Source organism: Athene noctua, chromosome 4 (assembly GCF_965140245.1).
Source record: "Athene noctua chromosome 4, bAthNoc1.hap1.1, whole genome shotgun sequence".
In the NCBI taxonomy this organism is placed as follows: domain Eukaryota; kingdom Metazoa; phylum Chordata; class Aves; order Strigiformes; family Strigidae; genus Athene; species Athene noctua.
In genome coordinates this window covers 9,995,985-10,023,385 of record NC_134040.1, presented here as the reverse complement: position 1 = coordinate 10,023,385, position 27,401 = coordinate 9,995,985, and the positions used below count along the sequence as shown (strand labels likewise).

The 27,401-nt window shown below is 45.6% G+C and overlaps 1 protein-coding gene across 3 annotated transcripts in view; it reads left to right on the top strand.

Moving 5' to 3' along the window:
• The first annotated feature begins 1,478 nt into the window (after nt 1-1,478).
• Nucleotides 1,479-27,401, top strand: part of MXD4 (MAX dimerization protein 4) — a 39,491-nt gene continuing 13,568 nt past the window's right edge. Inside the window, exons 1-3 of one of the 3 annotated variants that reach the window (XM_074904398.1) lie at nt 1,479-1,632; nt 2,268-2,364; nt 11,791-11,820. In XM_074904398.1, the coding sequence (XP_074760499.1) occupies nt 1,569-1,632; nt 2,268-2,364; nt 11,791-11,820 (191 nt within the window). In that variant the 5' untranslated portion in view covers nt 1,479-1,568. Of the gene's footprint in view, nt 1,633-2,195; nt 2,365-11,790; nt 11,821-27,401 lie in introns of all 3 variants that reach the window. The other 2 variants (XM_074904397.1, XM_074904396.1) reach the window with 2 other exon arrangements.

Here is a 27,401-nt window from a genome sequence, read left to right as displayed (position 1 = left end):
AGCTAACTTTAGGAAACTACTCACGCACCGGTGGCGGTGAGAAATCCCACAGCAGGGACACCGAGAGCCCCTTTCTTGCTGCAGGAGGCGTAAGGGCACAAACCAAGGGCCTGGTTGGCGATGCCCAGGGGCTCTCCGTTTGCAGACGCCCGGGGAGGAGGCTGGTTTCGTGCCCTCAACGCCCGGTCCCTGTTATGAGCCCCCATCTCCTCACGGCCTGCTCCCCTCGCCTTCCTCTGGGGCTACCAGCGACCGCGGCCCCGTTCCCTCCCCCACAGCTGGGCTGAGCAGCACGCCCGTGTTTAGAGGGAAACACGCAGTTTTTGTGTGAAAGCTGCCCGACGCCGAGGGGAGAGCAGGCGAGGCGGCGCTGGCCCAGCGGCCGGCCAGGCTCGGGGACTCTTGCGGCACTGCGGCCCTCGGCAGCGAGGGGGCGGCGCGGCGGCCGCACAGCCGACCCGCGAAGCCGCGGGGCGCCGCACGGCCTCCGCCCCCTCCGCCGGTCCCGGCCCCGGTAAAGCGCGGCCGCGCACCCCTCGCCCGCCCCCGCGCATGCGCGGCCCCCGGGAGGGGCGGGGCCCCTCCGGTCCGCAGCGCCGCCCGCTCGGCGGCTGCGGCCGGGGGGTGTCGGCGGAGCGGGGGGCGGGCGGCGCCGGAGCCCTGACCCGGGCGGGCCGGTGGCGGGGAGCGGGCAGTGCCGTGCCCTGCGCCCGGGGGCCCGCCAGGCCGGGCGGGGGCCCAGCAGAGCCGCGGGCGGGCGCGGTTATGGCGGCAGCGGGTGTGCTCTGCACAGGCCGGCGCTCCCTCGGCCTGACCGGGGACGGCGGCGTGCGGGGACGCCCGGGCCGCTCCACCCCCGCCTTTCACCATTTTCTCATCCCCCACCCCGGTGCGGCCCGCCCACGTTCCGGGCGGCAGCTCTGCCGTTATCGTCAGGAACGGCCCCGGCGCTGCTCGGCCCGGCGCGCGTGTCGCGCTCGGCGGCGTGTGAGGGAGGGGGCGGAGCCTCGCCTTGCCCAGCCCCTCTGCCGGCCTCTTCCTCACAGCAACGCCACGCCTCCCCTCGCCCATTGGCTGCCCGCTTCCTGCCTCCCGCCCCCTGCCGCACGGCACGCGCCTCCTGCCCCATTGGCCCCTTCCGCGCCCTCATTTACATGGCGGTCCGTGCACCAATCGGCGGCCGCTGCCTGCTTAACATGCAAGAAGCCGGCCACTCAGCGAGCGCGGGGGCCGGGCCACCACGTGCTGTTGCTAAGCTTCGGCTTCTAAATTGTTACTATAGTGGCTGGCCAATCGCGGAGCGAGGTGCGGATCTGTCAACATTCCCTGCCCCAGCCAGAGGAAAAGGGGGGGGTGCTCCGGCTGCCGGTTGGCCCGGCTGCCGCCCTGCGTCCCGCCCCCGCGCCGAATCCCGACTCTCTATTGGCGGCGCGGGCTGCCCGTCGCCTGTGTGTCAATGTAGCTTGAGAGAGGTGCCTTATAACCGGGGGCTTGGAAGTCCCCCGCGCGTGAACTCGGCGCGGTGCGGGGCGACGGGGGTCTCGGGGCTCGTCTCGGCACAGGCAGCCATGGAATTGAACTCTCTGTTAATTCTCCTGGAAGCGGCCGAGTACTTGGAGAGAAGAGACCGAGGTACTGGGCGCAGGCGGGCAGTCAGTCCCTCACCCGCAGGCGCTCCCCGCCGCTCTCGGCCTTTGTTGTGTGGCGGCGGCGGGCGGCCCGGGCCGGGGGAGCAGCCCCGCGCCCTCACCTGCCCGGGCGCCGCGGGCTTCACCCGGGCTTCGCCACAGGCACCGCGCTGGGGGAGGAACAGTGCCCTTCTCTGTGCTTTTTTTTTTTTTTTGGCTTTTTTTTTTTTTTATAAACCCAAAATCGGTTACTTTTTGTCAAGCTCTGGATGGGGATGGTGTGTGTGGTGCAGCGCTCAGGAGACCTCACACTTCTCTGTGTGTGGCAGTCGTTAATTGTATGGCAGTGCTCCCCTCCCCCCCCCCCCCTCCCCCAGCGCAGCGTGACAAGGGTTTGCATGATCCGCCTCGTTTTTAATGTGCACTCAAATAATCCTCCTAATTTCGGCACTTTTTTCTTTTTTTTTTTTGTTTATCGAGTTCTTTTTTTTTGGTCTCGCTTCTTTAAGAGATGCCAGAATAAAATCCAAACAAATCAACCGGAAAAAATTCTGTTCTTTACCCTAGCGTTCCTGCAAAGGAGGAAAAAAATGCATGGAAAAAATATATTGCCACTAATGCTGACTTTGTCCCTAGAAGCAGAACATGGCTATGCATCAGTGTTACCCTTCGATAGTGACTATTCCAGAAAGAAAACAAAGGCAGGCACCATGGCCAGAAAATCCCAGAATAACAGGTAATAGACGCACCGCTTTTTCAGAATGAATCGGCAGCTTTTTCAATGTGTCTAGCTTATGTGCAGTGCATACATTTATTAAAAATAATAACTAATCCAGTGTCTTAGTTTCCCCCATCCCGGTAGTCGCCATTTTTTTCCCTGGATGGGCTTGGCTCTGTTTTGATCTCTCATATAAACACTGCCACGCGTACACCATCTCCTTAGTACTCACTGCACTCCTAAACCGTCCGCCCTCATCGCTCCTTCTGCTCCGCGCTCTCCGGCAGCGGCTTTTCCTGCAGATCTTAACACCATAATCGCCACCCAGACTTCTCTTTGCATGGCACTAATTTCCCCCCTGGCATTTATTTATAAACCAAGGCAGCGATCTGGCCGCCTCCCCCATCGCAGCCGGAGCAGATGCAGCCTCCGGTTGCAGCGCGGCGCCGGGCTCCGGCCGCGGGAGGGTGCGGGGTGGCGGCGGGGGGGGGTTGGGGGGGGATCCACTTGAACTTCTCCTGTAGGTATTAAGCGAGAAGGTGCTGGAGTGAACTTGACCTCTCCCGGGCTTCTGCCGCACCGCCGGGTCGCCAGCCGCCCTCCCGCCCGCCGCATGCAGATCCGTCAAAGTGCATGACTCGGTTGTTATTTATCACTTCTATCGTCCGCCTTTTTGTCGTGGTCGTGGTGGTTTTGTTGTTTTCCCCGCAGCCGCTACCTGTGCTGCGATGGCATGAGCGGAGGGCTGCTGTGCGCAGGCTCTCTGCAGCTTTGTTTGCTGCTCGGGCAGCGGCTGTGTACGTGCAGGAGGCTGTCTTACAGGGACAGTGCCGGCCCCTGCCTGGAGCTCCTCCAGTCCTGTGCTGTGCCTACTCTGCTCCGCTCTTCCAGGGCTGCTCCGGAGAGGACCGAGGACCGTGCCCAGCTGGGCCTGCTTCACCCCGGAGCGGCGATGCTCTCGCCAGCGCAGGCTCCGCTCTGCACGGTCGTGCTGGATGGTGGCTCCTGTAGAATAGCCTAAAATGAACTCGGCTTGCACGTGACTTGTTTTCCAAAGGAGCAGTGAGTCTCGGCGGGCCCGCTCCGCTCTCGCTCCTCCAGCTCCCCTCTCGCTGCTCCAGCCGGTATCCCGCACGGCGGCGGGCCGCCGGGGCTGCTGGCGCTGGGGGGGACGTGGGGCAGAGGGCCAGAGCCTGCTTGTGGGGCACCGGAGGTGCAAACTGAAATCAAAAGCTGACGAGCTCCCTCTGTGAGAGAAACACGATCTGGTGAGCGCCCCACTCTTTGCCCACTGTGGCTGAGCAGTGCCTCATGAAGATAAGAGGGGAGCAAATTGTTCCCCTGTGCCCCTGCTCCAGGCAAGGCAACCATTTTTGGGGGTATTAATTGCAGTACTCCTACATTTTTTGATTTTTAGTTGAATTCTTTGTCTCATCTTGGAGTGTAGAGAAGACGTCAGTTCATTTTAAAAAAGAAGTCATCAGGAGCGGGAGGCGTGTCTTGTTTCCTGAGACACTTTGCTCCTGAAGATTTTTAATTATTTTCTTACAAAGTATGCTTGTTGCTTTTAAAAAAAATTCACAGTTAACCTAATCAGGTCTCATAGGATTTCCAGCTGTAAACTGCTCATTGAATTGTACGGGTTTCTTCTTTTTTTGGTCCCTTGCTTTCAAGAAATCTGTGTTACTTACAGAGCTATTATACCATCGTTTCCGTTCTTAGGTCTCTTGTCATCCGCTGCAAAATGGTTATTTGTTTGAACTGTAAGCTGCTTTCAGGAGTTTTTAGGAGAGGATTTGTAATCTATCAAATACAGTAGAATTAAAAGATTTCTGGTTACAGATTTGCTAGCGTTATTAAAGCTGAGGCGTACACGTCTGCTTGCAGTTACCTTCCTGCTTTTCTTCTGCCTGTAGATTTTTATTTACCCGTTCATCCTTTTGCTCTGATTCTCACTCTTGAGCAGTGGCAACCTTCAAAAATGCCATCCTGAAGTATGCAACGTATATGTGTACGTCCACTTTCTTCTAGCTGCAGTGATTCAATTAGGGATGCGTTGTTTGTGTTATGGGACAGGATAATGCTTGCCAGGAAACAGTTTCAAGGGTGGTCAGTGCGGACCCTGGGCTTGCCAGTGTGAGAATCAGAGGTGCGTTGCTTTAATGCAGCACCCTGCTATTTCAGGGACAGAGGTGCAGCAGCAGGGCCCCTGTGGGCACCTCTGTGTTGTACCTACCAACGCTGTACCCACATCTAGCAAGCTGCTCAAGTCTGGTTGTGAGCCTAGATTTGAAGGGGAGAAATTATCCTTATGTTTGAATATCCAGTCTGAAGTGGATGAAGTACACTAGCATCGCTGTTTTATTATTATCTGGAGTTTATAGGCTATAGGGTCCAAGCCTCAGACTAGAGTCTGAATTTTTGATAATACAGTTAAATCTTCCTAAGCAACTCAAAGATTAACAGAGGGAGACAACTGGCCAAAGTTCAGAGGATCTGGAGTGGTCGTGGGTGATGTGAACCACTGGGCAAAGTGTCTGTCCATATTGTTCCATTTTAACCGTTTTCCAGACATGCTGGTTTTGGAGCATCAGATGCAGGCAGGGGTGTACATGTATGAAATTTACACCTTATTATTGCATTGTTTTAAGTATAAAAATATATACTTAAGGTTGGAGGAGTATGAAAGGAGCCGATAACTGCATGTTTCAGAACTGCAGGGGCTTTGTTGTTGTTTTCATTATCTATTTTTGTATCCTGCTGCTTGCAGCATTTGATCAGATTAAAAAGCGAGATATATATATTTATATTTTTTTCATGCTTTATGAGCTATACATACATAAAAGCACAAAAAACATGTTCCTCCTTATTCCTGGAAAATCAGAAAAGAGGGGAGGAGGAGAAAAACTGTCAGATGTGAGGAAGCCTGGTGTGCTGTACCCTTCTTTGTTCTGTGTTTTCTCCCCCGTGTCGCCTGCCTGTGGTGGGGGAAGAGCGTACCCCTGTAGTGCAGGTGTGCTGACCAGCCGCTGCGGGCTGGGGGACTGGGCAGGGATGGATTACAGCTGCCCTCTTGTTCAGCGAGGGCACTGATGGATTCCTCCTTCCTCTGCCGAGGTGGTGGTGATGTTCGTGTAAGAAACTGTATCTTAAGACCTCTGTCCTCTCGTCAAAGGCTGTCGAGGCCCGGACCTGCAGGAGAAGGGGGAGGAAGGCTGCCTGCCCTTTGGACAGGATGCTCAGGTCTGGGCTAAAAGCTTGCTGGCCTCTCAACTGCGATTAAGTGAGAAGTAATTTTGACAGGTTTGGATTCATGCAGGGAAAAATACCAGCAGAACTGCATTTAATTAACCAGAATCTATAAGCCTTTTGTCCACTGCAGGAATTTAATGTTTTTGTTTCGTCCACTGATAGCTTTGGATCAAAATTGGAAGTGGTCATTAGCAGTTTGTTGCTAAATAATATTCTCAAGGTTATTGGTAGCAATCAGACACAATTTTTAGCTATTTCTTTTTCCCATCTACATTAAAATTACTTGATTTTACATGGGCTTTTTTCTCACTGTGTCCTTTCCCATATCACACAAACCAAACTGCTTTGTTTTTTCTCTTTCCAGTTTGCCGTTTGTACCATGTCCTCAGCTGAGATTCAGGCTTGTTCCCCTCCAGTAGTTTTGACCAAAATCCTCTGACAAATGAAACTGGATTCTTGTTTTGCAAAGAGGACAGGAGATTTGAGAAAGGCACAAGATTGTCTTTTGTGGGGAGGTAAACCTAGGTCACATCTTGTTACACTAATACTTGTCAGGTACTTGCCCGCAGTATAATAAATGTCTCTTCACAGAGCAGTGGCTGTAGTTCCTAAAGCAGCGCCATGCAGTCTAATAATTCTTCTTAATGTGTAGATGGAATTAAAGAAAGACATAAAACAAACAGCTGGATTTAGTGCAGTTGTGCCTTGGAAATGTTAGTAACAAATATTCAGAAGTTCCCCCGAGCTTGCCGTTTCATCCAAGGAGACGGGTAGGTAACACAGAGGATGTGCCGAGGAGGAATACAACGCAAATCTGAAATTTGGTGACGTTTGCTCACAAGGCAAGGCACTTTGACAGAAAACTATGCTAGCCTGCAGATAACTGGGCTTTCTTCTGCCCTCGCTGTAATGACACTCACCAGGTGCGGGGTGGCTTGAGCTGTGTGGGGGTGTGAGGTGCATGTCTGCCTGTGCACGAGGGAGCTCAGGCAGCTGCTTTGCCACGAAAGGGTCAGAAATAAGGTAAAATGAAAACTAAAATCTTAGTGTTAGATGCCAGTCTACTGAGGTCACAGTTAAATTTACTTGCAGAGAAAGGAATTGGACGTCAGTGGTGCAGTGTGTTTGGCCTGTTAATTTAGGAGCTGGTTTATTGAAGAGGGGGAGCAAAATAAATGCTGGCTTATAAATATATCTTTTGTATCTATTAATTAATATTTTTGTTCATGTGTTATATAAATAGATTTGTACTTTGTGCTGTGTTCTGGCAAAGGGTTATATCTAGAAAAAGATGAAAGCTGCTTTCGGTGTTTCAAATGAAAACAGAGCTTAATGTCCGAATTCCTCTGTTAATGTTGGCTCACGGTGAGGGTCAACCTGTGGCCTGCAGAGCGAGCCCCTTGCTCTCTGCAGATGTTATTCTGTGCCCACACAAAGCAGCTTGGGGATCAGAGCCTGATTTTTATTTTATTTTTCCTTTTTTTTTTTTTTTTGGTTTGTTTTGTGGGAGGCCAAGAATAAAACACTGCAAACCGGACTGTGCAGACATGGCTCCTCTGCTTTTTTTGCCTGGCTTTCTGAATTCGATAGATCCCTCAGGGTTTGCTTTCCTAAAGCTGATGGCAGAGGGACAGCAATTGATATCACCACGCTTGTTTTTAAAACTGATGCATTTTAGTCCCAGTATAATAGATCTCACCAACTGGTCTGTTGCCCCTGAGGAACTGCAGTAGGTCTGCGATGCCTGGGAGTTGCAGTGCTCGTGCAGTTGAGGAAAACAAATTTCCACCATATTAGAAGTGCATTTGGACCTCACCACTGGAAACATATAGCAGTGCAAGCTTGGATGAGGTACTGGAGCCAGAGCTCTGCATCAAGGCTGTGCCAGTATGCCTGGTTCCCAGATCCCAGCTGGATCTGCAGGGCCAGTTAAATTTTGCTATGAGGAGAATGCAAAAGTAATTTCTAGTGGATTAAATCCATACAGGCTGTAAGCAATGTGTCCAGTTTAAAACAAACGGAAAAAAAACAACCCAGGAGGAGTTAATACTGGGCAGGCCTCATGCTTAAGCTCAGATTTAGCATTGTACCACTCCTTATCTCTGGTGATCAGTGGCGGGCTGTAGTATTTTCAGGGGCATCCCACAGGAGGTTATATATGTGGACAGGGAATTCCCTGCAAGTGAATCAGGATCCTTCCAGTGAAAAGCTGCGTAGCCATCGCATTCAGACAAGACTGCAGGTGTATGAGCTGCATGCTCTTATGCACTGCCATGCTTGGGAGTGGGAACTGGATGCAGACACTTAACGTGTAGCACCTTGTAAAAACTTCTTGCTCTGTTTGTTCTTACTCTTTCGGCCTGGACAAAGGTGAAGTGTGAGCAGTGTAGTTTGCAGGTGGACTCCTAAGTGCTGTGTGACCTTAGGTGGAGTTGTGTCCTCTGCACATGGGTTGTACAACACCCTGCCAGCCCTGACTGCACCAGAAAGCCCTGGCACAGGCAAGATGCTTGCCACTGTTTTAAGCACTTCATTAACTAGTCTGCTTTGCTCCCTGTAGTGCTTTAAAATGTGTTGGCAACTGGAGCATATTGGTGACTCGCAGTCTAGACCTGGGTCCCACTAGCATTGGGGAAGAAATTCAGCAGTGTTGATACATCCCTGCTTTTGTCAGGAGCTGTGCTGGTTTCCTGCTAACAAGAGGCACCATCTGGTGGGGCAAATGGATGGAGGAGTAGGGGAAGGTGTCTTAATAATGAAACAGGCAGCACACTGTGTGTGCAGTGAAATCTCCACCCAGTACACATGTGGGCAGTTCCTGCTGGCTCACACATGAACTGGTAGAAAGTGGACTTTGGAGGAGACTTGTCTTTTTTTGGGTTAGTGTTATCATCTCAGTTAGCACCCATCCTAATTGCTTAAGTATGTCTGCCAAATCTTGCATCAACCAAATGCTCAAATCTAGTACGTAGAATTCTTGTTTAGGGTAGGGAGAGTGGTGGAAAGGGACAGCTCTGACCATGTGCTGTTGGAAGTGGCACAGCATCTTGCAAACCAACATCTGCATTTACTTGGCTCCTCCCCCTTTTTTCAGATTTTCTTTTGACAGTTTATTCACAGAGAAAATTTAACTGCCAGTTCATAGCTGGTGAACTGCTCGGCATTTGCTAAAGAGATATTAAGGCTGTCTCAATCAACAACGTGGTCTAAGCAGCAGCATTCCTGATCTCCTCCTTCTCGATCTATGATTTTGCTGATGATTTTTTTTATTGTTGCCTTTTTCTCTTTATTTTTATCTGAACCTTTTTATTGACACCTTTTCTTCATCACTGCTACCCCCAACTGCTACCCCCAGGTTTTGCCTGGAGATACAGAATCCAATGCAGTGAATACTGAATTAATATATATAGCTAAACACTGAAAGTCTTCCTTCTGTTGCAGCCACTTTTGAAGCGCTCCACAGACCATTTGTCTGAAAACCAGAGTCAGGCATCTGTCTCTTTTATATAAATATATATATCCATATATCTTCTTAGTCTTGGCCTACATCTTCTCTTTTACTGAAGTAATAAAAGACTCCATTTTGAAAAAGAGGTAGTGCTTGGGGTACTGATCTGTACGCAGACCAGTTTTCTTTTTTTTTTCCTCGCTGCAGGTTGTATGCAGAAGGAGATGGATATTCTTGCAATATACTGTGCTGTAGGCAGTGGAGAAGAAAAAATATTTAGAGAGAGGTTCATCTCTTCTGAAAACAAACCCAACAAAATAAAACCCATCATGCTTATAACAGGGTATTTAACTTGCTCTGTAGATGGAGCAACTCTCAGGTAAATGTCAAAACTCTCTGTTTTGGTTCCTGGATAGGGACTGATGGTTGAGGCATTAATCAGCCTCCCTGCACCTCCTGAAATATGTGGCTAATGCCCGATTTTGCACACTGCAGGTGTCAGTTAAGCTTTTGTGTCCCGAAGAGCTCTGCAAAGAGGCACACGTTTGCTGCTGCTCCATTTGGTAGCTGGCATAACCAGGGCGGGCAGCTGTGTCCTGCCGGAGCTGGTCTGGCAGGATGTACCCCAGGCGAACACCAGCATCGCCCTTCATGAACCAGAGGTGCCTTGTAGATGTGCTGCACGCAGAAGGACTTCCAGCTACTCATTGCATCTTCTCTTCACACAGCAAATACTCTGTGGAGGCTGAATTTCTTGGCCAGTGGTTCTCCTGCTGGTGCAGCGGTCACCATGCCTGCTCACCAGCGCTGGGTGTGAGCTCCACTACAGCAGGCAGCTTGGAATTGGCTAGTTACAGTCACCATGTTCATCTTTTGTGTATAATTGCCAAAACAGTCGGGGAGGTCATGCCACAGGGATGAATTGAGACCAGCCTGTATTTCCTCTCTCTTCCAGAGTTCCCTGCAAACAGTGTCTTTGTGCCTTTGACAGGCCCGTTGGGGGTGTCTAGGGAGAATGGTTCCATCCTGAGCTTATTTTCTGTGAGTTTTCATAAATGTTGACAGATTTGGCATAGGGTTTGTCTCTTCCTGAAGAGTGGTGTGGAGAAACATTTCTGGAGAAAAGGTTTGATCTCTTTATGTGTGTGTAGGAGTGGAAAATAAAAACAATATCCCCTTATTATGGTTAAATGGCAAAGGCAGTAAATCACAGCAAACCCAGCCCACCTTGTCCTATTATTGTAGCACAGAATATGTGTAAAAAACTTTCAGTGTTGCTGCATTGATCAGGAGTATTTACATGACACTGTAGGAATACATACATTACCTGATTGTGGCTCACTTGATGCAACAAATTTTAAAAATAATAAAAAAAAAAGAATTAACAAACTTTTCAGAAAAAAGTACCAGGTAATGGTCACACTGGGATGCTTTTTGTGAAAGTGGATTAGCATCAGTGCTGAACCTTGTAAGCATTTGAGTTTTCATCTACGTGCAGAGGGGCAGTTTGCTTAATTCTTTGCAGGATCAGGAGCTGCACCGGCGTGAAATAAATTGCTTGCGGGTTTGTTCATTGGATATTCCTTTGCGCGAGCTTTGCTTTCTTTTCCCTTCTTTGTGGCTGGAGAGATGCTTTCGTTATCAGTTACACCTAGGTGTGCCGCAGCATCCCGCTGCGTGTGCCTGTGCAGGGAGAGGCAGGGCGGCTGGCCGCCGGGCAGGTTGAGCGTTTGTGCAGGAAGATTTTCTCACCCTGTGATGTCTCTGCTCACTCGACGGACTGTGCACTTACACCTCCACAAAGCCATCTCGGTCAGCACATCATGCCCAGATGCAGGCAGGGGTTACAGCGCGTTGTAGGAGAGCTGCTTTGACGTAATCTGTCAGCCACAAAAGCTGCCACTGCCTTTATATCTTTTGATCCTTAAGTACTGGACATGTTTTCAGTGGGACAGAACTAAAAGTCTGGGAAGTTGCTGGTTTTGAAGTGGTAGTTTTAGGAATGTTTTTAATCTGAGCTGTATAAATAAAGAAAATTAATATTTCTAGCTGAATCAATTAAAAAAAAAATCCTCCAAGAAGTTATTGCTGCCTTCTAATGGCAAGAAACCTGAGGCATTGCTTGAGGAAAAACAAATAAATTTTGAATCCTAGTAGATGGGAAGAGAATAGCATACTGATGTGGTCAGTCCAGGGACAGTGATTTTTCTTTTTTTCCCTTTCTGTTTGTAGACTCAGAGGAATTAAGAGGATTCCTCTTTTTTGCCATTAATATGTCAACAGCAACAGCAGTGGTTTGCTGATTTTTCTCTCTTTTTCTCTGTGGGCTTGAAAGCTGGCTTTCTGGGTACTTTTTACTCTTACCTGTTACCATTTAGATCTTCTAACACTTTCTGCCCCCTCATAATTTTTATTCACAGATAAAAATCTTGTGGGCTGTTTTTATTACTAACGTGCTCATTTTTTATGTCCAATTCTGTCTCTGAAACTGTTGAACGCTAATAAATGCAAATTTATTATAATTCCCCCCAAACCCACGGTTTACTCATGGAAATTAAGTTGATACCTTGAAGTATCTAAAGGATGTAAAAGTGAACCAATTTAACAGCAAAGCTGTTTCATAATCCATATAAATACATGTTTTAGAGAGCTCTTTTGCAATTTATGCTGGTGTTGGTTTTTAAATATTCTAAATCTTGGTTTATTTATCCTTTTCTCTAATATTTTTTTTTTCTTTTTAATAGGTCATCACACAACGAACTAGAAAAACATAGGTAAGTCTTGAGAAAAAAGCAAATTAAAAGATGTATGGCTGACATTAGAATTACTGTGCTTATTGAAGATTATTTTGTTGAAATTGATTCTGCACTGAATAGTTTATTAAGTTGGGGGGTTTTAATCAACTAAAATCTAATAAGTATAATGTTTGGCTTTTTTTCTGTTGTTTGGGATGCTATTTTTGAAACAGCCCTGATAAGTAACTGGTTAACCATACTGTTACTAATAAAGTATCTGATTTCAGCAACTGTTTGCTAGAGGTGTTAAATGCTATAAGTACAATCAAAGTATTTTGTGATTAAGGTGGATGATTTTCAGGGAACAATATGTCACACAGGGTTATTCTATGTTTTTTTTAAAGTATGCCTAAAGTGCAGTTAATTTTCATCTTGCATGTAAGTACCTACAGATACGTTTTTCCCCTCCGTCTGCTTCCTTGCTGGTACGTGTCCTGTCCAAAGAGCTGTGTGTGAGCTAGAAATCAGCAACTCCTTGAGCTGCACCCCCAGTTCTGTGTATCCAGCACTGTGAAAAGCTGTTCTTACTTACCAAGGACATTCATTAGACCCTGAAGACCCAATTTGTAAAGAACTCGTGTTTGCACAGTTTTGGAGGCAGTGTTTACCGTCTACTGTATCTTGTCGGAGTTTGTTTGCAGATGGGCTTTTTAGCTGTAGGAAGTCTCCTGGGTATGCCGCTGTGAAGGTGCACGCAGAGAGCTGCTGGGTGCAAAAGGTGCCCGTCTTCGCCCTGGCTTTCGGTTCCCCGGCTGAGCAGCACCATGGCACCCTCGCTGCGGGATCGCTGCCTTTCACTTATCATTCAGGCAGCAGGACAGACTCTCTTTTGGGTAGTTTTTTGTTCTTTTTCGTGTAGCTTGTGGTCTTTTGGGTTTCACACATCCAAAGAAAGCAAGGGGTATATGTTGAATATGACTTAAACCTATTTGCATGCTTCTAAATACATGAAGCATGGTTGATGGCACAAGATCGAACTCACTGGGTTTTTTTTGTGTGTGTTGTTCTGTGGCCACAGTTATGTACAGCTAGACCATTACTTCCTCTGCATGCCTACATGCTTTCCTATAGTTTAATTGTAATATGAGTAAACTATAGCCCTGCCTAATAGCCACGTGGTCATCCTCGAGATGAGAGGAACTGGGGAAGGCTCAAGCTTACAAACACAGGCCTCGGCTGCAGAATGCAGTGCATTGGCTAAGGCAGTGAAATAAGCTGGCAGAAGTTCTGCTGACAGTCTTCAGGAAAATAACTTAATGCAAAATTCTATCCTTTGGTCACACTTCTTTAAAAGAAAAAAAAATTTTTTGGCCCCAGCTATGCTTCTTTCTCTCATTTTTTTTCTGTCCTCTTTCTAGATACTCTGTTCCATTTCTTCCTTTTCCCCTGCTCCATCATTACTGACTTGTTGTCATCCAAACTGCATATTCCTTTTTTTTTTTTTCTTCCAGTCATTTTTATAAGCCGAGCATGGAGTTGCCTCTTCTTCCCTCTGCTCTGCCTTAACATGTTTAAGCAGCACAGTAAATGAAGCACAGCAGCATTTGCAGCAGATGCAGGGGCAGAAGAAGGATCTATTAATTGTTCAGTCTCTGTTCTCACTTTCAGTTCTGTGTTGTATCTTTTTAATAGCTGGACCATATAGTATTTGCCTTACTATCTTTTCTTTCTCTGCCATCTCAAGATCAAAATAGGTAAACTGCAAGGTATGTCTTGTGATTATACAACTAATATTTGTAACTGCTGCTGCTTGCTGTACCTCCTACAGTTACACTGTACTTGGAAGCCAGATTTTTATTATTCCTGGTGAGAACCTGCGAATTAGTGCAAGATCCTTGTATGTGCAAATGAGTGTTCACAAAAGCAGATAAGGTGTGTAAAATTCTAGTTACCTAATGTACTGGTGCAAAGGACTCATAATTTTAAGTTTGGGTTTTTTTTTTTTAACAATGCCTTCTTCCAGCACTGTGAGTGTATGAGCTGATACTGATTGTACTGTTTTTCACTCTGTTTTACTAAAATTTCATTAAAATCCATCGGGCATCTTGCAAAGTTTAATGGAGGATTCATAGCCATAGTGTGCCCCTGTAGCAGCTGGTCCTTGCAGCAGAGCCCATCCTCTTCCCCAGCGCAGCCCTGCCCTGTCAGCTGTGAACACTCGATGTTGATTTTGGAGGTGTATCCTTTCCAGGACCAGTGCCTTTGACTCACCACTGCCATGATGCTTCTGGCTGAGGCACACTTGGTTATCTCACAGGAGCCTGTCAAGGAGGAAGAGAGGAGATGGCTGCTCATATCCTCCTCCTTGCCCAGTCCCTCATGTGGTGTCTGTGGGCTGGACTGAGTGCTGGAGGGCAGGAAAATGGCTTCCTCATTTACAGGGCCTTTGTGTCCTGGATGAGGGTGGCCAGAGCTGCCACTAACCAGAAAGTCACAGTAGCCATGTACTGGTACATGGTGCTGTTTCAGGCTCTGCGCTGGTGCTGCACATAAGAGGTTTTATCTCTGGTTTTGACATCAGCAGGAATGGCGGTGGTTCACCTCGCTGTGTGTGCAGACTCAGCCGTTTGGCACCACTACTTTAATTTGCATTTTCTACTGCTGGGTCTCTTTTCTGTATGCTCTTGAGGGGATGCTCAGAGGAAGGCAAATGGAAGCAAAGACGTAGTTCCAACAGAAACTCTCATTATATGGTAGTATTCAGACTACAATTATGGTAAAGTGTTTGTCAGCAATTCATACATAAAATTCCTTTTTCTCTGCTTTAAGTCTCCCTGGAATACCCTGCTCAGAACTTCAGTGTGGGTTCACTGCAGTGAAACTCTGTAAGGATTCATCCCTCTAATGGCAGTCCTGTTTTGGTCCCATGTGAATAAGGTTTACATCTAGAGCCATAAAACAGGAAACCCCCTATGTAAAAAGCAGGAAGGCAGGAAATCTTCTATCCTAAGGACAGATGAAGTTCTACAAGATATTTTAATAATTACAGACAACTCAATCAGAATCACACTTGGATATAAGTAGTTCCTAATGACAAATATATAGATGTGTATTTGTGTTATTGTTTCCGGCCAGACCATTGTGGCAGTAGTTGTTTTCACAGAGCAATGTAAATAGCCAGTACACTGGTAATCATGACTTCTTGCAAGGCAGTTTTTAAATCGACTTAAGCTGGCAGCTGTACAGAGGAATTCAACTTTCATAGTGTAAAAAAACACAAGAATCCATGAGAGACTCAAGCTTCTTAAAAAGCCACAGCATAATCTCATTTATTTGCATCAATTTATACTAGTTCTGCATTACAATGTATAAACCAGGGTATAATCCCCTGAAGATTGTACTGAGATCTTCACACTGCTCTGTGAAGGCAGTGAGTCATCTGCCCTCTGCTATTCATGTGTGGACTTGTCCTCCAGCTTGGGCAGGACTGTGGGAGGAAGGGACACCTCCCTGCTGTGGTCCATCCTTTCTCGTCAGAAGCAGATGGAGCCCTGATGAGGGATTCTAGGACCAACCCATCAGGGCTCCATCGGTGACAAAGTCATTTCACTCCTGCCTGGCTGTGAGCAGCTCTGCTGCAGGAGTTGTTCAAGATCTTGTCCTTTCTATGGCAAAGTCTTTGAAAATAGCTTGTGAAACTGAATGGTTTTAAAGAACAGCTTCTAAGACTTAGTGAGGAAATTAATAAAAGTGTGCCTCGAAATCAGCAAGCCACGTGCTGCTTTCCCCAAACTGGCACTGTGTGAGCTGAACAAGTACCTTGGCTGGGTGACCATGGTACGGCTTGATCTAGACAGACAGTTACCTCCTGCCTCTGTCAGACCATTTGTATTCTCTGTGGGGTTTTCCTAGGGTTTTTTAGTCAAGAAGTAGGAGGGGGCAGATCAGCAGCAGTAAAAGTTGTCCTGCCTGCATTCCACAAAATAGTAAACTCCTGGCAAGCAGTGGGAGTATAATTAGAAGAGGGAGCTGATTAATGTCTTTGGGCAGGATGGGCTGGTGATCTTGAGCATGGCAGTGCTCAACACTGCAGCAGCTGACTTGCAAGTGCTCTCCTGCTTGGAGGAATCGACAGATCCCATCCCAGGTCCCCAGGCGTAGGTTTGACAAAAGTTGGTGAGCTGAGCTGGGTGGAGGTAAAAACCAGGCATTGCTGTTGGGACAGGTGTGCTCTAGGGGCATTTCCATGCTTGCCTATGAAAGTCACTCCAGAAGAAGTGCACAAGTGTTTAGCTCAATCACTGGGCATCATGTGGGACAGGGAGCAGTTCTCTCTTGTTCAGGACTCACTAGTTTGTACTGCAGCAAGCTGAGACTGCTGTGGAGATGGCCTGGGTCAGCTGAGTGGGACAGCCCTGAAGTTTTAGAATTGGAAGACCAGGATGGGGAGTACATGAGACACAGTGACTTGCAAAACATTTTAGAAGAAAACAAACCTTTTCTTCTTCCCAGATGAGCCTAATGTATGCATTGTTTACAGCGATGACCCAGGGGGAGCCCAAAAGTGCTCCTGTGCTTGCAGAAGGTAATGCTGTCCTGAGGTTTGAGTAGTGCTTTGTGTAGTCCTTAAACCTAAAATCTTGCCAGAAAAAGGTTGTTGTATTGCATCATCATGTGTATGAAGTAGATATCTGTACATAAATACAGGTTTTGCTGAAAAATATATATTTTGATGGGAACATGATGATGTACAACATTATCTGGTAAAGTAAATAGAGGTAGGTGCCTCTGAAGTTAAGATCTAATAGATAGTCGGTTTTCTCATGAAGGAAGTACAGATGTCAGGAGCACAGTTACATTCATTGGTACATTAATTTTGCCCACCAGAGTTACTTGGAATTTATATAGGCTGAGAGAGTGCATAGATAAATGTCTTGAAATTCTATCTGTGGTTCTTCATGATACTAAATTGCAGGGTTAATGAAAAGTGTGTAACTGCCAGTTACTGATAAACTTGGAAGTTTTGAAATAATAGCATACAAAAACAATGCATAGTGTTTTGTTTTTATTATGGGCTGCCTTTTCAAAATTACAAATTACCATTGCAGTTAGTACTGTTATGCAGCATAAAGATATAATTGCATTGATCTGTCACGTTGAATGGCTACGGTGCTGCCACTAGCTGAGGAAACCCCCTAACTGGTGATGGAGGTAAACTACTTGCAGGGAAGGATCACCCAGTACGTGTCTTGCTGCTGTGCTTCCATCAGGACTTTAACCCAGCCTAGCTGTACCGTGCTGCTGCTGGGTCCTGCTTCCTGCAGGCCCAGGAGGGAGGGGAGAAGGTTGCTTCTTCACCTGGTTCATTTTTCTGACCCAGCTCACTGTCACAGGCACACCCTAATGCCAGCACAAGGAGAGGGTGGGATCGCTTCTTTGAGTGACGGTATTAATTTACAGTACAGAATAGTACAGTTCATTTCTTTGTCAGTTTAATGTTCCTCCTAAGCATCCAGTTTTGGCCACTATTGTCTGGAGAGTGCTGTGCTGGATGGGTCTTACTGACCTGGTACAGATCTTATTGTTATAATGAGTCTATAAAAACTGCTGCCATTTCTAGGACATGTCCAGGTTATACATAAACCATCCAGATAACGTGGCTACGTTAGTGGTGGGAACCACCTCGTCTTACTAGCAGACCTTAACCTCCGTATTATATCTTTCCTCTGGTTTTCTCATCAAGTAAGGAGCTTTTTACACCATCTGGTTGAAGTGAAGAGTTTATTGCAATTCAAGTGAATTGCAATAAACATACCTTTGCACTGCTTAAACAAGGTCTTGCTTGCCTTTTGTGAGCTGACAGCCACCATGGTTTAGGTATCTGCTCCCCCCTCCCCAGCCATGACTGCCTCTCTGAGGATGCCAGCTGCAGTGCTTAGTTGAATGGTGTTACCTCAGCCAGTGCAAGGCTGAGTCTCGGCTCAAACTCCCTTTTACCTGTAATTTATACTCAGGTTTCCAGCAAAGGAGCAAAGTATATGGTGGCATTTGTGTCTTAAATTGCTGTCATGTTTTTTTGTGGAGATTGTTTAGCAAGGTCTATAAAGAACAGGACCCACAGAACTGAAAATTTAATCTTTTGCTTTTGTGTCCCGTGTTTTTGAGTGTGATGAATCCATGGAATTAAAGAATTTAGAAGGTTTAAAGCTTTGTGCTGAAATGCTATTCTTTCCTCACCTTTTCTGCACCTCTAGGCAGTCAGCAGTGTCTGGACCGGTGGCTTGTTCTGTACTACATGCTGCAATAGCTACTATAAATGCCCATGCACTGAACTGCTGTCTCACCTGCACACAGCAGCAACACCTGCTGATGCACTCCCAACAAAAGTGTCTTCCCACCTAGACTGCTGGTTTGGAAAGGATGGGGATATTATGCAGATGACGTTTGGAAGTTAATCTGATCCTGAAGTTAGATTCCAGGTGTCAGAGATGTACACATCCTCGTGCTTTGGACAAAGCTTTTATTCAGCAATGAAAAATGGGCTAAAATACAGTCTTGACTAAATTGTGATGTCCTTTTTCCTGCTGAAGTCGGCTTTGAACTGCAGGGCCTAAGTGCAGTCTTGGGTTTGGGCTCCAGAAGGCTGTGTGCTTCCAGGCCAGCCAACCGCCAGCAGAAAGCAGGTGGGCGAGAAACCAAGGGCATGCATTTTTTCCACTTCAATTTGTTCATCCCTCTCTTCAAACATGAGTCCATTGTGTGTCAGCCTCTAATGGACTATGTGAAAGGTGGTTTATGTTCTCAGCATCTGCTTATTAAACTGGCCAGTTCTTATCCACAGTGGTAGAAAGAGTGGGCTAGTCTTGTACAAAATGGAGCCAGACTTCCAGGTGCTTTCAGCACTGTACAGACAACAGCTAGGTGCTGATTCTCTGCAAACAGGGGAAGAGATGCTTGGTGGTGACTGCTTTCTTGTTTGGTGGGGAAAAAGATCTGTTGAATTAGGTATTTAAAAAAAAAAAAAGTTTTCCTTTTAAGCTTGCTTAGCTACATCTGGACAACCGAGCTGGAACTTGATTTTTTTTTTTTTTTTTTAAAAAAAAGAAGATATTTAGGCAGCTAATGGGCTTTAAGAACCTGGCCTTTGAAACGAGTCTTACGTAACATGATGGGAATCCTTGGCTGAATCCCAACCAGTCATATCTGTAGAAGCCCACAGGTGAAAACTGGGTATACAGAAGTGGTACCTGCAATGGTTTGAAGAGGTGGCAAATGCACATGAAAGCCAGCAGTGCGGCTCCAGCTTTTTAAGGCAAGGTTGGCACTGCACTCAGGATTCACACCAAATCTGCAGGAGGCTGGATTATTTTCTTCCAAGTATGTCATGAGCACAAAATTTTGATGATACAGCATCCCTGGTTAGAGTAGGCACTAAGGGATCAACCTAGGCTGGAGGAGGTGGCTCTATTCTGTGGGTTGCTTGTCCTGTCCCCTCCTCTCCCTGCCTCCATGCTGTATTTGCATCTCTAGCTGTATTTTCTGTGCTCCTTTCTGTGGGCTGCTGACTCTGTTTGAGTATTGGATATACTGTGGCCTGGTCCCAAACTCAGAATGTCTCTTTCTGGATGGAACAATGTGTACTTTCCTGTTACAGCTTATACTGCTTTTCCCTCGTGGTCTCTGTTGGTGGACACTTGTGCTTAGATTTACTACAGAGAATTCTTTTGCAGGTCAAGTAATTTTTAATCTGTTTTTTTCCCCTCAGTACACATGGTGGTTTAGCATGTGGCAGGCTGTGGGACTGATCTGTGTGTGCCTGCCTGCAAGCTGAACCCCACATCATATCTGGGCAGCTACAGAGGATGCAGTTAAGGTTCCAGAAACTATACTGAGCATGAACATTTAGCCAGCAGATCATAAATGTGAAAAAGCATAATGCTGTTACTTTACAACAGTTTAATTTGGGCTGGTTTTGAAAAAAACAAAACCAAAACCAAATAAAAACTATGCATGTGATCCAGTTAAAACTGACTTTTCTTGTCCTAAAGAACTGTGCAGTTCACAAGAATGGGTATTTCTGCCCCCCCACACCCCTCCTTATTTTTGGAAGGAGAGGGTTGTTTGGGACTTCAGAGTGCTGTCTTTTGAGATGGGAACTGAAACACATGTAGTGAGCTACATACACATCCTACGAGAATAGAGCAGAGTGACAGGACTTGTCAAAGGATATCAAGTGGCTAATAATTATTGTTTAATTCTAGTTTACGTTATACAATTTTTTTTCTGTACAAATTAGCGTAACTAATTGTGTAGTCTGTGGAGATTGGTGTAGCCAACACAGAAGAGGTGTGGGCTTGGATGTATATGCATGAGGTCATCTGTTGCAATGCTTCTAACTTAAAAAGTAATAACTTTAGTTACAGACTCCGTGCCCTACGTTAAGAAAGCTTACATTAGATTCTACCTTACAGCAAGAAAGGAGAAGATTTGGGGAACAGTCAAGGACTACATCTGAATGTGGTAAAATGTCTCTAAAAGGTTGGAGAACTACTCGTGAGTTCTCTCAACAGCCACCTTGGGATTAATGCCTAACAAATTTATCTGCTTTTCTTTCGTTAATATTTCAATTTAGATAACTAAGTGAAGATGCAAGGTGCTAAATAAGAGGCTTGCCTGGCATGTAGTTCCTGCCAGAACTCAGCAGCTCCTATTGAAGTTAGGAGTACCATCAATGTTTGCAAATACCGGCTGTACAGACACTCTGTATCTTACATACCACTTTAGCTGGTATTTACAAAATGTAAAGGTAGCAAACCCTGTAATTCCCCCAAGAAAGCTGACTTGATCCTGATTGGTAAGTGCTGTTGTGTTGACAGCTGAAATGAACAACATGGGTGGAGCAAATAATTTCTGCTAGGGAAATTTGGGAGCTTGTTGTGTGTGTTTGACCAGAAGCAGTTATTGGGTCTATGTGCTAAGAGGTATTTGAAATAGGCTGTCAGGTGTCTTGGTTCCCACTGCCTGACTTTACATACTCACATGGCAAGTGGATCCAAACTTCTGGCTCTTCCTTCCATTGCCAGATAACCTGAGGACACTGCACTTAAGAAATCTGGGCTGAGTTTTGTGGGGAAGAAAGAAGGAGGAGGAGGAGGAAAGAGGAGAGAGTTTTTAAAAGCTGTTCCATACCTTATCATCCCCAAATGGATCCTTTTCAGATTCTGCTCAACTGCACCCTGTCTGGCACAGACAACCAGCTTTGTACTGTTCCGTGGAAAGGGAAATAGGATGGAAATTAAATTGTAAACAAGGCACTATCTGTGTTGTGGCAAGTTAAATCTAAACTTTGAGGCAGGACTGTCAGCTATCTGCAACTCTCCACTGTCCCGTGATGCCAGATTTTGTCACTGTTTGGGGGGGGAAATATTACATAAGTGTTGCTCAGCTTTTAATTCGTATGAAAGTAAGAGTACTCATTGTAGCCTTGAAGAGGCTATCTTTAATTACTGTCAGTGCATTTAATCCTTCCTCTAAATTTGTTTATATATACACCTCACCGTCTTTTCTATCCACCTCTAATTACAAGGTTTCAATGACAGGGTTGGAGGTGTACAGCAAGGCATTTGGGGACATGTATTCTTAATTACTTCAGGGTGACGACTTCTTTTCCTTTGGTGTTCTCACTTGGGGTCTGAACCAGCCTTTGGCTGGCTTGAAACGGCACCCAGCTGTCATCCTAGGGCACCCCAACTGTCTTGTTGGAGGACATCTCAACTATCTACAGCAGTACAAAACAGCACCACTCACTACCTCCTTCCCCAAAAGCCAATTAACTTCATTCATGCATGCTCGAGCTGCCACCATTAGTTATTCCCTCTAAGATGACCACAAAGCTTTTGGTAGGTACAGGTGCTGAGGAAGAATTAACAAAAGCACAAATGAAAGTAAGACATAGCACTGAACATGAGTTTCTGATACTTAGTTTCCCAGTCAGAGCTTAAAACATCCTACCTCTGAGAAGGAGAAAGTGATTGTTTAGGTGCTGAACTGGAGATACAGTTGCCTGAACTCTGATTAGGTTTTAAAACTGGGGTGTGAATTGCTGTTGTTCCTGGTGCCTAGTGCAAGTAGGACTGCGGAGTTCCTACAGCATTTGTCAGGCTAGTTAAATTGGACACTTGGTATTTACTTGGCATTTGGATATAGAGGTGCAATAGACAATAAAACTACAGTCACAGGTATCCAGCATTGCAGATCTTAATATCTCACCCTCTTCAATTCAACTTGGGAAAATTCCGGCTGTCTGCCATCCCAAGGCCTTGCATTCAGTGTGTGGTGGCAATGCATGTTTTTAATTTAGCTAAAATAATTCAGCTTGACTTGTCTCTCCTTTAATTTGGCATTATACAACGGTGTAAAAAAAAAAATCTTGAACACATTTCTCCCCTCATTTGACATATGTATAAAATAACTAGGTCTATAGGGAGGTTTAAAATTAGGCAGAAAAAGCTCACTAGGCCTTGTACCATGCTCTCTTCATTTAGTGCTGTGCTACAGCTCAACTTCTCTAGGCTTCTCTAAGCATTGTAGTCTTCCACCCCCCCCTCCTTTTTTTTTTTTTTTTTTTTTTAAGATCCTTCCTGTTGGCAGCTGTCCTGAGACACGATGTTCTTGCTTAGCATTTTGATGTGGGGAAACAGTCTGATAATTAAAGCCGGTTTCAAGCCATGAGCTGATTTGTAAGCAGTGACTTGCTCTGGGGTGTTGTCAGTCGATAAATGTGTAGCTTGTGTGTGCAGAGCCATGCTGCACCTTGTGCCTTGAGCGCTGTGTGAGAGGGACATATACGCTCCCCGGAGCCACTTGTGGGGGAGACTGACTCCATCCTCTTCAACCACCTTTTTGTGAATGGTTAATTTGTGGAAAATTATAGTTATCATCCTGCTCCCCTCTGTGTGTAAACCTAGTGCAAACCTGTTGTTCTTATGCAGCTTTTCCTTGTTTAAATAAATGCAGTTCTCTTTGACCTACACTCTACAGTCCTCATCAAATTACTTAGTACTGTGAAAGGTGCCGAATGAAAACACACCTGTTGTTGCAGAACTGCAGATCGAGGTCGTGGGTTTGGATTTGCTGTTCAAATTTGCTTTGTGGTGTTCCGCTGCTGGTGAGGACCAAAGTGTTACCACAGCCATGTAAATGGTGGCGAGTCATAATCCACTTGGGTTTTCAGTGGGGAGCGTGTGTAAGTATTTGTGTACATCCGTGTAACTTCAAGTGGGAATTAAAACTGCTTGGTACTGGAATAGCATGATCCTGCAGTGGCACTCTCCTTATCTAATTGGGTCTGACACTATTCTGAGGTAACAGACAAACTTAAAATCTTAAGTCTCCCTGCAGTGTAATCTAAGAAACTTGAGTGCCAGTAAGACAGATGGGTTTGAGAGGTCTAATTTAGGAGGACTACTAAGTTGCAATGTGTGCATTCTAATGTGCGAAACAAATGGGTGAAAGGATGGATGAATGAAGTATTAAATAAGTTTATTAAAAGCGTGGCTGATCATTTTTTTGTGGACTCTCTTTTTAAGTATGCACAGTGGTATTTCCATCACTCGTGTTATTTCCCCACAAGGCACTGTTGTTCATCTGTCTGTATTAGGTAGGTACTGTGTGATGCTGAGCGCATGGTACTAGGTGATACCTCTCTTGCTGTTGCTTAAAAGCATTTGAGAGGTGAATATCAAAAGACAATCAGTAGATAACAGGGCTAAAAATAGAAGACACCTGGAACAAATTCCTTTTCTATAGTTGTAAGAATTGTTCGTATTTGTCTGACATTGACTTTGAAGGTTTAAAATATAGAAAACTGTTCTTCATAGATGAGCACAACCTGAAGGCTGAAATACTAAAATATTAGTTAGAAACTCCCTTTTTTGCAGAGGAAAAGAAATCCATACAAGGGCAAAAATGTACTGCAGGGGATTTCAGCTGTTTTCATAATGTTTGATTTCTGTTGCCTGAGATTCTTGCAAGGTCAGAGATTTTACTGCTTCTGGTGAAAGGATTGAGAATCCTGTACAAGTAAATTTGAGATGGTCACCGTCCAGGAAAGACAAGTGGTATCCAGCTGCCATTACGTTTGCTTGTGATGCTTTTGGGAATCCCTGTATAGCTTGTAAATTTCTATTGACATTTCCCATGAAGCACGTCTCAAATTTCTGCATGTTGCTGTTACTTATCACCGAAACCTGAGACAATGAAGGGCTGTTAAACCTTTCATGGCTGCTCCTCAAATAAGAGCAGCTTAAGATAGTGGGATGGCTGAAGCCTGGGGAAAGCTGTGGGAACAAGCCTGGCTGGAGGGAGGAGCCGGGAAAAAAAACAAGGAGAGGAGATGAGGGTGGTTAGATGTCAGTCCTGCAGCTCTTAATACTGCAGAGCCTGAGGCCACGGTTCCCCGGCAGTTAAACCAGATACCAGTCAGAGCTGCTAGTGTCCCACCTGCCCCAAGTCCTTGCTGACAGGGTTCTGCTTGTGCATTGCTTTGCCCAAGTGCTGTTCAGAGTGCCTGCCATGAGCCCCTGAAGGAAAAGGACTGGTTAGTTTTGTGGTTTTGCTGGGTTGGTCGACATGCAGTTCAGGCCTGTGGATGAGTGTGCGGAGGGGTGGCACAGGTTGGAGGGATGCCTGTGTCACACCTTGCACAGCTCTCTGGCAGCTTGTGCTCACTCTCTGCAGCGGGAGGAGAACTGAATGGGAGAAGGTCCGGGAACAATATGACAATGGGCACTAACTGTGCCACAGGGCTTTTATTTCTTCTGCTGGCCAAAGTCAGATGTGACTCTGGGACCTGTCACAGAGCTCAGTCTGTCTGCTTCTGCTGTCAGATACGCTTCTGAAGGGACAGCACGTGGGCAGTCTGGCCAGCCACCAGCTGCTGAGGCTCCAGTCAGGTCTCTCCTTGTCCAGGTTGCTTCACAGGGTCATTCCAGCCCAAAGCAAGCCTCGGGCGTTGCTGCTGTTTGCCCATCTTAGCTGCTGCCCCTGGCTTATGGCAGTACATGGACCACCACAGCTTACCCTCTGGTGAGAACTGGAGCGCAAGGAGCATCAAAGTTGGCTTGTAGGCATTTTGAGAGATGAAGAAATGGTATAGCCCAGTGCTCATCATTTAGGACAGGCAGCTGTCATTGCACTCAGCAGGGAGCTACTGGAGGGATGGAGAAAGCAGCAAGATCTGCCAGGCATCACCTCTCTTGGGAGTCAGCAGCTTCCCTCTTGTACACCACCCAGTATTCACCTGTCCCCAGCTTGCATCCCAGATAGTTTTCTGCACGCTGCTGCCAAGAGGCTTAGCTGGCCAAAAATGCATACATTTGTGGCACTGCAGATACTTCCCTTAACTTATGTTTGCTGAAAGATGTAGGAATAAATTCTGGCTTCACGCGTATGCTCCAAAACATGAACAAGCTGCAACTTTTGGAAGGTAAAAAGGCAAAGTTAAAGTGCAGAGTCTTGGCTCAGCAAGTGGGCTGAAGTGACACTAAGTGAAAGTAAATAAAATGCACTGTGAATGCTGCAGTGTGCATTTATATACAGTGAAATAGAGAACTTAAATATTTTTCAGAGTGATAAAATGCACAAAACACTGAAATGGTAAGCTGTGTATCAGGCAGCAGAGGTTTTCTCTGCCTTCCTTAGCGTTAGGAACAGTACCAGACATTTCTGAGCAGTATTCACATGAAAATGTGGAGATGATATAAGTTCATAGCAGGAGTGGCTCTTTGGAAGCTATTGATGGTAAGATGAACTTGCAGCCATTGCCTTCATAGGCAGTTGATGTCATGTGTTTGGATACTTCAGAGGTACCCCAAGACCACCAGCTACCTGACTGGTAAAGCTGTCTGGCTGGTTTCAGTTTAGTGAAACAAATGCACAAAAATATTCAGCACACTGAAAACGCATATAGAGGATGAAACTATGTAGTTAATAATAAAGTAAATAAAGCAGGCGGTTGCACTGATTGTAGGGCTGTTGCATTTAATTCACTAACAATCACTGCAATTAGGCACTCACGGCTTTTTTTGCCTGTTAGTTGCCACAGTGCCTTCCCGGGCTTTGTCGCTGAATTTAGTTGCAGAGGCCTCTGTGAGGTGTTAGACGTGGACAAAAAATGCCACGTGGAACAAACCTTGGATGAATCTTCACCTGCAGCACAATCTTCAGGATTTTGTTCTTAATATGGAAAAAAATATGGCATCTATTGCAGAACGCTGTTGTTTGAATTATCTTTTCTTGGATAATAAAAAGCCAAGAGGTTTGCTGTAAGGGTGCTACTGAATTTTCTGGGTTTGACTCTGAGGCACTCAGCTGTGAGCAAGCATTTCACACATCTCGTAGCAATCGGCACACTGGGTGCCTTGCTATGGTACAGTGCTTTAATACTAAGAGGTTTTCTTTCCTTTTCACTAAAGCAAATTTGTTGTGTGGTTGAAATAGATTATGCAGCCTAAGTATAAGCTAGAGCTTCTTTTTGGGAAAAAAATGTATTTGAGGTATCCTTTGTAGAGTAGAAAGTCTTGTAAGTGTTTCTGACTGAAATAAATACAGAAGAGACAGGATTTTGTACTTCAGTGCAGGGTTGTTATCTTCCATTGTATTTAATATTTTGCTGAAGATATGCTAAATTCTGTGTCGACCATTAATAGGTTTCTTTAGAACCATTTATATATGATTGAATTTCTATGATTTTTTAAAATGGAAATTTACATATAATCTCTTTAAATGTGTTTATAAACAAATATGTTTTAATTAGTCAGAATCATCTTTGGTAGCTTATAAAAAGTATTGTAGAGCTGTAAATATATAATTCCTGACACTTACTTTAAGAAAATTTTTAGCTTACAGAGGAGTGAGGCAAGTATGCTTGAGTACCAACTTCTGAGCAGAGTGGGGAGTATAATTATATGCTTACCTACATTATATGTATAGGCATGATATCCAGGAATATATGAAATAATATGAACACATTTAATTTTCAGTACCGTTAAAGCCATTTGCAACAAAATTCTGTCATTGCTCAAGAGTGTGACTGTGCACAAAGTAAAAAGAGCTGAAGCCCTTAAGAGATCTTGACTTACTGTGTATGAAAGGGTTGGAGTCAGAAGGCAGGCAGAGTTCCTCTCTCATTTACCTTTGTGGCAAGTGAATCCTAAAGTCACAATGGGGAATTTTTTACTGCTGGTCTGCCTTTCTTAAAAGCCTTGAAATAATGATAAGTTTATGAATAATGATGCTGCCTGTGTTCATCCTGACCAGTGCATGTCACAAAGGGTCCTGAGCTTCTGTGGTCGCTGATTCTGTCTAAAACTTGAGTGCTCCCTGTATGCAGGTGTTTGCATTTCATAAATAAAACTGTGAAGAGTCTTCCTGTAAAAACACGAGTGTCTTACAATTGCAGTTAGCTCACTTCTGTATTTTATGCTGAATTTCATGCCTGGTAGGGAGATAAAATCGCCCTTCTTTAGGGATAAAACACAACCATTAATTCACTACAGGGGTCTGTGACCCAGCGTTGTGGGCTCAGCCCAGACTGCTTTGGTTCACAATATATCTGGTGA